The sequence below is a fragment of the Neoarius graeffei genome, chromosome 21 (genome assembly GCF_027579695.1).
Source record: "Neoarius graeffei isolate fNeoGra1 chromosome 21, fNeoGra1.pri, whole genome shotgun sequence".
Classification (NCBI taxonomy): Eukaryota; Metazoa; Chordata; class Actinopteri; order Siluriformes; family Ariidae; genus Neoarius; species Neoarius graeffei.
Window position 1 is genome coordinate 15,936,085 of NC_083589.1, and position 9,664 is coordinate 15,945,748.

Genomic DNA, 9,664 nt, shown 5'->3' on the forward strand with positions numbered 1-9,664 from the left:
TCGCCAAACTCTTTTGCTACATGGCGCGGCATGTCGACCGCATCTAGTAGGCGCTCCCGTAGCTCCGCTGCTAGCTCAGCGGCTGCAATAGCCTACGCCGAAGCCGAAGAGGCAAAAGCCAGAATCAAATATGCAGAAAAAGAGATGCAAATCAAAATGCAAAAAGCAAAATTGGATGCCGAAAAGGTATATCTTGAAGCACAGCTTGAAGTTTTAAGTGCCGAAAAAGCAGCCGCAGCCGCAGCTGCCAAGGCAGAAGCATTAGCTACAGCCCTCACATGTGAAAATGGATCTAACAGCGAATTGGATGTAAAACACACCCCACACGACAGTCTTCAGCGAACGAGTGAATATGTTCGAGAGCAAGCAGGCTTATGGGCAGACATTCATGCAGATCCAGCCACAGGGACTGAGAACCCATGCCTACCACCAGTGCCATCAGAGTTGCATGGTATAGATATGGATAGAGACCTTTCCCTAAGCAGGTCACACTCGCCCCCCTCTGGGGCCAATGCACGCCCCACCAAGCCATTTTCGGAGCAGCCCTCCGATGGCGACACACATCATAATAAGCCATACTCAGGGCTCCTCTCCGATGCTGATACATATGTTCCCATTCGTCACGCTGTCAACGCAGACAAATACGTTACTCACACTACTGCAAACACCTGCAAGCCTTCAGCTATCACAGAACATCCAGGCCAAAGACAACAAAGGCATGAGGCTTATTTCGGCCATGTCAAGCCACCTGACAAAGACATTTACTTACCTGCCCCAAGGCCAGTCAGACATTCTGGCACGACACAGCCACAGGCTCCAGTGCGACCACCGCAACTTCTCACTAATGTTGAGTCACAAGCACTTCCATCAGCCACACAACCCCAGCTTCCTGCTTTTAACCCGGCTCCAGCTGATTATGGAAACATTAACAGCCCCTCTCAGTCACACACAGACAACAATAACAACATGTCTGATTTTGTCAAATTTATGGCACGCAGAGAAATCATTGCAACGGGCTTATTGCAGTTTGACGACAGGCCAGAAAATTATAGGGCCTGGAAGGCATCATTCTTAAACACCACAACCAGCCTCAACCTCTCAGCCAAGGAGGAGATGGATCTCCTAGTCAAATGGCTAGGCAAGGAATCAGGTGAACAGGCGAAACGCATAAGAGGTGTACATGCCTATAACCCTGCGAGAGGCCTAGATATGATTTGGCAGAGGCTTGACGAGTGCTTTGGAGCACCTGAAGTCATTGAAAGTGCGCTTCTAAAAAAAGTGGACAGCTTTCCAAAGATCTCCAACAGAGACTGGAAAAAACTGAGAGAGTTAGGCGACCTGTTAATGGAGCTCCAAGTGGCCAAATTAGAAGGAGTGCTCTCGGGACTAGCCTGCCTGGATACAGCTCGGGGAATAGCTAACATTGTCCACAAACTGCCCTTTACAATGCAAGAGAGGTGGATGGTGCTAGGCTACACGTTTAAAAAGCAGCATGGGGTCTCTTTTCCCCCCTTCTCTGTCCTTGTGGACTTTATATCTGAACAGGCGAAGATGCGCAATGACCCCAGCTTTTCGCTTCCTCACTATGCTGACCATGCAAAATCAGATCACCTCAAAAACACAAACAGAATGTCAGTTGCAGTCCACAAAACAGATGTCTCCCCACAAAAGACAGACACAACCAGAGCTCACATTGACCCAGCAAAGCATTGCCCAATCCATAAGAAGCCACACCCCATACACAAGTGTCGTAGCTTTCGAGATAAGTCTCTAGAAGACAGAAAAGCCCTTCTAAAGCTGAACGGTATTTGTTTCAAATGCTTAGCATCCACCACACATCTAGCCAGGGACTGTGACAAAGAGATAAAATGCATTGAATGTGGCAGCGAGAGACACCACTCTGCATTACACCCAGGACCTACACCTGAGTTCTCAAAGGCCCTCACCCCTGCTGACGCCCATGGCGGGGAGGGAAGTGACTCTAACAAAGAAGACCTGTCGGCCCTCTGCACTGAAGTTTGTGGAACCCAACTCAGCGGTAAAAGTTGTTCTAAGATTTGCCTGGTGAAAGTATTCCCATCCGGTCAACAAGATAAAGCAGTCAAAGTCTATGCTGTCATCGATGACCAGAGCAATCGTTCGTTGGTGAAGCCAGAGTTCTTCGATGTTTTCGACGTATCTTGCCAAAGCTTACCTTACCGTCTGAAAACCTGTGCAGGCGTAGCAGAGGCAAGTGGGAGACGAGCGTGCGGCTTCCAAATAAGCTCCATGGATGGACACGTCACTCTACCCCTCCCAACCTTGATAGAGTGCAATAACATCCCCAACAACCGCTCAGAGATCCCCACACCACAAGCTGCTCATCACCACTCTCACCTAAGGCCTATAGCGGGACAAATCCCAGAGCTCGATCATGATGCCCAAATAATGATGCTTCTCGGCAGAGACATAATAAGAGTACATAAAGTGAGAAGACAAATAAATGGATCGCATGACGCCCCCTACGCTCAGAAGCTAGACCTCGGCTGGGTCCTAGTGGGTAACGTCTGCCTGGGAAGAGTCCATAAACCACCAAGTGTCAACGTCTTCTTCACAAACACTCTGGACAATGGCAGGCAATCACTCTTTGAACCATGCCCCAACACGCTCCTTGTTAAAGAGAGCGTCTGTAACACAAGCCCTCCGAATGCACCCACTCGTGTCCCAGAAAAGAAAGTGTCACAAGACATGAGTAGACCACACCTCAGAGATGACATTTTTCAGAGAACAGACCATGATGAGAAGTTAGCTCATTCCTTTGAAGACACGACTTTCCTCCACATCATGAAAGAAGGTGTTTACAAAGACGAAGAAAGCAGCTGGGTGGCTCCCCTCCCCTTCAAGCCACAGAGAAGGCGCCTACCCAATAACAAAGGACAGACCTTGAACCGTTTTAAGTCATTAGAAAAGTCCTCCAGAAAACCTGATATGAAAGACCACTTTTTTGGCTTCATGGAGAAGATACTGGAGCAAGGTCATGCGGAAGTGGCCCCTCCTCTTAAGGAACATGAGGAGTGTTGGTACTTACCTCTTTTCGGGGTTTACCACCCAAAGAAGCCGGGCCAGATCAGGGTGGTCTTTGATTCAAGCTGTCAACATGATGGGGTCTCTCTCAATGACGTGCTCCTGACCGGCCCTGACCTCAACAATAGTCTCCTTGGAGTACTCATCCGCTTTAGGAGAGAGGCGATAGCCATCACCACAGACATACAGCAGATGTTTCACTGCTTCGTCGTCAGACCACAAGACAGGAACTTCCTCCGCTTCTTCTGGTATCGAGACAATGACGAAAGCAAGGGAGTCATCGAGTTCAGGATGAAGGTCCATGTCTTCGGCAATAGCCCCTCCCCCTCTGTAGCAATCTATGGCCTCAGACAAGCAGCTAAGGAAGGAGAAGCTGAGTACGGTGAAGACGCTCGTGAATTTGTGGAGAGAGACTTTTACGTAGACGATGGTCTAAAATCGTTGCCCTCAGCTGCAGTCGCCGTTGACCTCCTTAAAAGAACGCAGGAGATGCTGGCCTGCTCAAATCTACGGCTTCACAAGATCACCTCGAACAGTGAGGAAGTCATGAAAGCCTTCCCTACAGAAGACCACGCTAGTGGGCTAAGAGACTTGAACCTAGGTCAGGACACATTGCCAGTTCAACGCACGCTTGGCGTTACCTGGGACCTCAAGAGCGACACGTTCACCTTCCAGGTTTCGGGTGATAAAAAACCATTCACTCGCCGTGGAGTGTTGTCCACCATAAATGGTTTGTACGACCCACTTGGATTTGCTGCCCCAGTTGTCATTCGAGGCAAGGCTTTGCTTAGAGACCTTACAGCAGACACCCGAGACTGGGACGCGCCCTTACCTAGCGACAAACAGGTGCTGTGGGACCAGTGGAGAGATTCTTTGCAAGGGCTTCAAGCTCTGAAAATCCCAAGGCCTTATACCCAGACCTCCCCCTCTGCAGCCTTACACCGAGAACTCTGTGTTTTCTCAGACGCGTCCATCTTAGCTATAGGGGCAGTAGCCTATCTAAGAGTTACGGACCAAGGTGGGGGCCTCCACGTAGGCTTCATTCTCGGCAAAGCTAAACTTGCCCCACGTCCAGATTTAACTATTCCCCGCCTTGAGCTTTGCGCTGCCGTCTTAGCTGTGGACATAGCAGAGACCATCAAGGCAGAGATGGACATCCCTGTTGATAAGGTGACCTTCTTCACAGACAGTAAAATTGTCCTCGGATACATCAACAATGAAAAACGTAGGTTCTATGTGTTTGTGAACAACAGAGTCCAGAGAATCAGAAGAAGTTCAGAGCCTCAACAATGGCGTTACGTGGCTAGCAACCAGAACCCAGCCGACCTAGCAACAAGGTCTGTGCCTGCCGCTCGCCTCAAAGACACCACGTGGCTCACAGGGCCCTCATTCTTAACACGCTCAGAGCAGTCAACTTACAGTGCAGACAACTTCGACCTAGTGAACCCAGATGAGGATGCAGATGTGCGCCCCGAAGTTACTGCACTCAGCACCACTGCCGAGGAGCACCACCTCGACACACAGCGCTTTGAGCGCTTTTCCACCTTAAAGGCCCTGTTTCGAAGTGTGGCGAGCCTCATACACATTGCTAGCTCATTCAAAAGAGACCCACTCAAAGAGCCGGGGGACTGTAAAGGCTGGCACTATTGCGCTGAATCCCATAACACAGACAACCTCTCAAAGGCCAAGAATGTTATCATCAAAGCTGTACAGGAAGAGGCCTATCAAGAAGAACTTCAGTGCATCAGAAACAAGAAAAACATTCCAAAAGACAGCCCTTTACTTACCTTGAATCCTGTGATGGGAGAAGACGGGATCTTGAGAGTTGGAGGCCGCATTTCCCAGGCAAACATCAGTCCGGGAGAAAAGAATCCCATCATAATCCCTGGGAGACACCACCTGGCCGTCCTTATCGTGAGACATTATCATGAACAGTGTCAACATCAAGGACGTCATCTGACTGAAGGTGCTGTGCGTGTAGCGGGCTACTGGATTGTAGGAGCCAAAAGATGTGTGAGCTCGCTCATCTTCAAGTGTGTGACATGTAGGAGGCTCAGAGGAAAATGTGAAGTGCAGAAAATGGCGGACTTGCCTTCAGACAGAGTCAGTATGGAGCCACCCTTTACATATGTGGGGGTTGATGTGTTTGGCCCCTGGACTGTCTCTACCCGACGCACTAGAGGTGGCCATGCCAACGACAAGAGGTGGGCAGTACTATTCACCTGCCTAAGCGTTAGAGCGATCCACATAGAAATAATAGAAAGCATGGACACCTCCTCTTTCATAAACGCTGTGAGACGCTTCATTGCCATTCGTGGCCCAGTGAAACAGATGCGTTCCGATCGCGGAACAAACTTTGTTGGAGCATGCAAAGAACTGAACATCTCCTCCAACTTGGATGAGAGCAAAGTATCCCAGTTTCTCGCAGACCAAGGATGCAAGTGGACCTTTAATCCACCCCACGCCTCACACATGGGCGGAGCATGGGAACGGATGATAGGAGTCACCCGCAGCATCTTGGACTCTATGATGCTTCAAATAGGCCCCTCCAGAATAACCCATGAAGTTCTTGCTACGTTCATGGCTGAGGCCTCTGCCATTGTGAACTCAAGGCCCCTAATACCCATCTCCACTGATCCGGATGACCCCTCAGTTCTGGCACCCACCTCGCTGCTGACGCAGAAGCTCGGTCCGACCCCTGTCCCTTCAGGTGAATTTTGGGGCAAAGACCTCTTCAGACGTCAATGGAAGCAGGTGCAGAGTTTAGCGAGCACCTTCTGGGACAGATGGCGGAAACAATACCTGTCTACCCTCCAGCCGAGGAGGAAGTGGCAGGCCGACAAGCAGAACATCACAGTGGGGACTGTGGTCCTCATGAAAGACTGTCAATCCAAGCGAAATGACTGGCCACTTGCACGCATCACCAAGGTGTTTCCAAGTGAAGACGGAAGGGTCCGCAAGGTGGAAGTGAAGGTCGCTGACAAAGAAGGGGTGAAACTGTTCCTACGCCCTATAACCCAAGTCATTACACTCCTTCCCTCTGAATAGCTTCAGAACTGTGTTATTTGTTATGTTAACTGTTATATAGTGGTATCCTAGGGACACCAGACGGGGAGTGTTCTGTCTCTCTAGCACTGTAACGTGTTCTGTCGCTTTAAGAGCGATATGTTTACTGATGACATCAGTATCTTAGCAACAACATTAGGAAGTCAAATCAGAGAAGTTCATGTGAGAAAATAATCTGCTGACACATCAAACTTAATCCTTCACATTCCTTGTCTTTGGATGTACTGTCGGTAGGTTATGATGTTAAAGGAAGTTTTATGTTGTATTTTTTATGAATATTTGTTTAATTTGCGTAGATGGGACATCATATTTTTACGAGCTGATATTACATGTGTTACACTGATTCTTGATGTAGGCCCCAGGACGAGGTAATCCGTTGTCAGATGTTAAAAATACTTCCATGTTGATAAAGAATATATGTATTGCTGTTAAAAAGAAATAAGAGTTAATGGACTTTAAAACTGTTATTGGATTTCATATGTATTTTGTTACAGAAGAATACAATCCATGTTTGTATCTTTGTAGTTTTACCCAACTTCACTCATCATTAAACGAAGTTCAAGAAATCTTCAGCGTGGTGATTGGAGGAGGAGTTATCTGTCTGCCAGCTTATGCAGGGCGTGTAAGGGTGGCAGAACAGCGTGCATGCGAAACATTAATGTCTGCATCGCGCATATGACGGAGTGCGCGAGGGAGAGCGAGAGAAACTGCATGTGTGCCTGTTCATGTTGCACATGCTAGACAAAGAGCATCCTGATTGGTTTACAGACATCCAAACTCATTTCAGGGAAGTGTCGTGACCCCCCGCTGATGGGAAAAAAGTCATGCGTCACGACACCTCCCTGAAATGAGTTTCTGCAGGTTGGAATGTCTGCTAGTGTGAATACTCCATTGTTCACAGACTTGTGTTTCTGCCTCCGTTTAACATGTTGCAATGCGCAATAAAGCTGAAAATGTCATGATGAACACACAACTAGAAGATGACCACGCTGTCCGCTAATGTAAATATGATGGCTAAACATGCTGCTAATGTTAGAGTAGCCAGGTGTGCTGCTGCTTATTTAGACATATTAAGGCACAGCAACAGGTCTGAAAAGCTACATTCCCCCCTGTATGTTTCACAGTAACTCAAATATGGGTCAATATATGACAAAGCATTCAGTTGCTGTCCCACCAATAATCCTTGCAGGACAAGTTTTACTCATGACATGTTAATTGAATTTAGGTTAGCTTAACCAAGCCAACTTTAGCATGAAGCTAGCGGTCCCATTCATTTTCGCCAGGTCACAGTGTTTTGGAAAACTTCATAGGAAATTCATCACAGCCCGATTGTTGAGTGACATTAACCAAAGCTAGCAAACGTATACATGATTTGTTAACAGGACTTCTTGTAATGTTAACTTACCATCGCAGAAATAGCAGCATGGTGAGCCTTTAGATGCCTCTTGAGGTTGGTCGTATTCTTGCCACGTAGTTTATAGCCACAGCGTGTACCTCTGTCTCCCACTACAAGGCATTCCGTTTTATTTTCTGCTGGATTATACGTAAAGTATGTCCATAAATCATCATGTCTTTTCCGCCCACCAAGCCCTTGTGCTGGCGTTGCCGCCGCCATGGTCCATGAACTGTGTGCGGCTGCCCCGGTGTGCACTGTGCCTGGTGGGCGTGGCCAAACAAGGACAGGATGCAGTGCATTGCTGATATTTTCAGCATTTGGCAGACAGGTTGCACGCGCTGTTAGAGGAAACGCCATGTATTTTGATAGTCCTATAGCCAACCCACTAACATTTCCATCTCATCTTGTCAACGAAAACAACAGACATGTCTCGTCATATTTTCGTGATCAAAGAGTTATGTTTAGCTCGTCAGTGTCTCATTTTAGTCATGAAAAAAAGGCGTGTTAACGAAATAATTTCATCATCGTTAACGAAAACAACACTGATTCTAACATTAATATTCAACCTTCAGTTATAAAATATTCCATCAATTTTTGTATATTTGTAATTAATACCCCCCCCCACACACACACACAATTTGTGTATATGTGTATAGAACTTATATAATAAGTCTATACACCCCTTTTAAAATTGTGATGTAAAAAATGACACCAAGATACATCATGTCTGATCTTTTTTCCACCTTTAATGTGATACAGCAACAAACAAAATTTAAGTGAGAAAAAATGTTTTATGTAAAAGAAAAGAAAAATTAACCTTTTATGCATATGTATGCATAACGGGGCATGTGATTGTGACCGCATTCAAAAGGAGTGATCATACACCTGTCATCAATGAACTGATTTTGATTAAATAAAGATCAGCTGTTTCTGTAAATTTTCATCTGACTGCTTAAGCCATGGTTTGAAAAGAGCTTATATATATATATGCATGTATGCTCTCGTTGTTGAAAGTTATGGATCAGGATAGGGGTACAAAAGAATTTGCAAAACATTAGATGTTCCATGGAACACTGTGAAGGCCTAACTCAACAACTGGAGAAAATGGGGCACCAAACACAGGATGTCCTTCCAAAATTCAGAAGAAGAAAACTTATCAGGGAGCTTTGCCAAGAGATCTATGACAAGAAGTTGCAAGAATATCTGACAGTTACTGCTCACTATGCAAGGCTGGAATAGGAATGTGTTTGAGCCAGGGAATGTCATCTGAACAGCCCAAACACTCACTTTGGATGTCCACAATGACAAATCCCCAGTATCAACACTTTTGACCGTTTATTTTCAAAGATTTTGCACACTAGGCATCAATACCAACACAAATTAATTAAATATATGCAAATAAAAATTATCACCCCTAAAATAAATATGAAAAGCTAAGTCTCATTTCAAATGAACACATTGTCAATTAATTATTGTAAAATTATTAATTCTATAAGACATTGTGCTTAAACAGGCACTCCTACTTTATTTTCACCCTATTTCCTCTCAGCCAAACTGTTTTAACATTCCGTATTGGTAAATCTACACAGTAGGCCACTAGTAATGCAAATATGAATAAGGGTTTTCAGAGACTATAAAAATAGCAAATACCTTTCCACTGAGATGGCTGCATACCAGTTTTGAAACTAACAAATCATCTCATCTCATCTCATTATCTCTAGCCGCTTTGTTCAGGGTCACAGGCAAGCTGGAGCCTATCCTAGCTGACTACGGGCGAAAGGCAGGGTACACCCTGGACAAGTCGCCAGGTCATCACAGGGCTGACACATAGACACAGGCTACCATTCACACTCACATTCGCACCTACGGTCAATTTAGAGTCATCGGTTAACCTAACCTGCATGTCTTTGGATGGGGGAAACTGGAGCACCCGGAGGAAACCCACGGGAACACGGGGAGAACATGCAAACTCTGCACAGAAAGGCCCTCGTCGGCCACGGGGCTCGAACCCTGACCTTTTTGCTGTGAGGCGACAGCGCTAACCACTACACCACCGTGCCGCCCCACTAACAAATCAATCATTCCTAACTATCCCAGTAATGCCTTGAAAATCCCTTGATGCTAAAATGACTAAACACG

At 46.4% G+C, this 9,664-nt stretch overlaps 1 protein-coding gene across 2 annotated transcripts; it reads left to right on the forward strand.

The window, feature by feature from the left end:
- Positions 1-1,139: 1,139 nt before the first annotated feature.
- On the forward strand, positions 1,140-8,420 carry LOC132869537 (uncharacterized). 2 transcript variants are annotated; one of them, XM_060902750.1, is made up of 2 exons: positions 1,140-6,497; positions 6,655-8,420. In XM_060902750.1, exon 1 carries the CDS (start codon positions 1,210-1,212, stop codon positions 6,109-6,111), a length of 4,902 nt encoding a protein of 1,633 aa, XP_060758733.1. In that variant the 5' UTR covers positions 1,140-1,209; the 3' UTR covers positions 6,112-6,497; positions 6,655-8,420. The 2 variants fall into 2 exon arrangements, with proteins under 2 accessions (XP_060758733.1, XP_060758732.1); XM_060902749.1 differs by having other exon boundaries at positions 1,140-6,359.
- Positions 8,421-9,664: the final 1,244 nt, after the last annotated feature.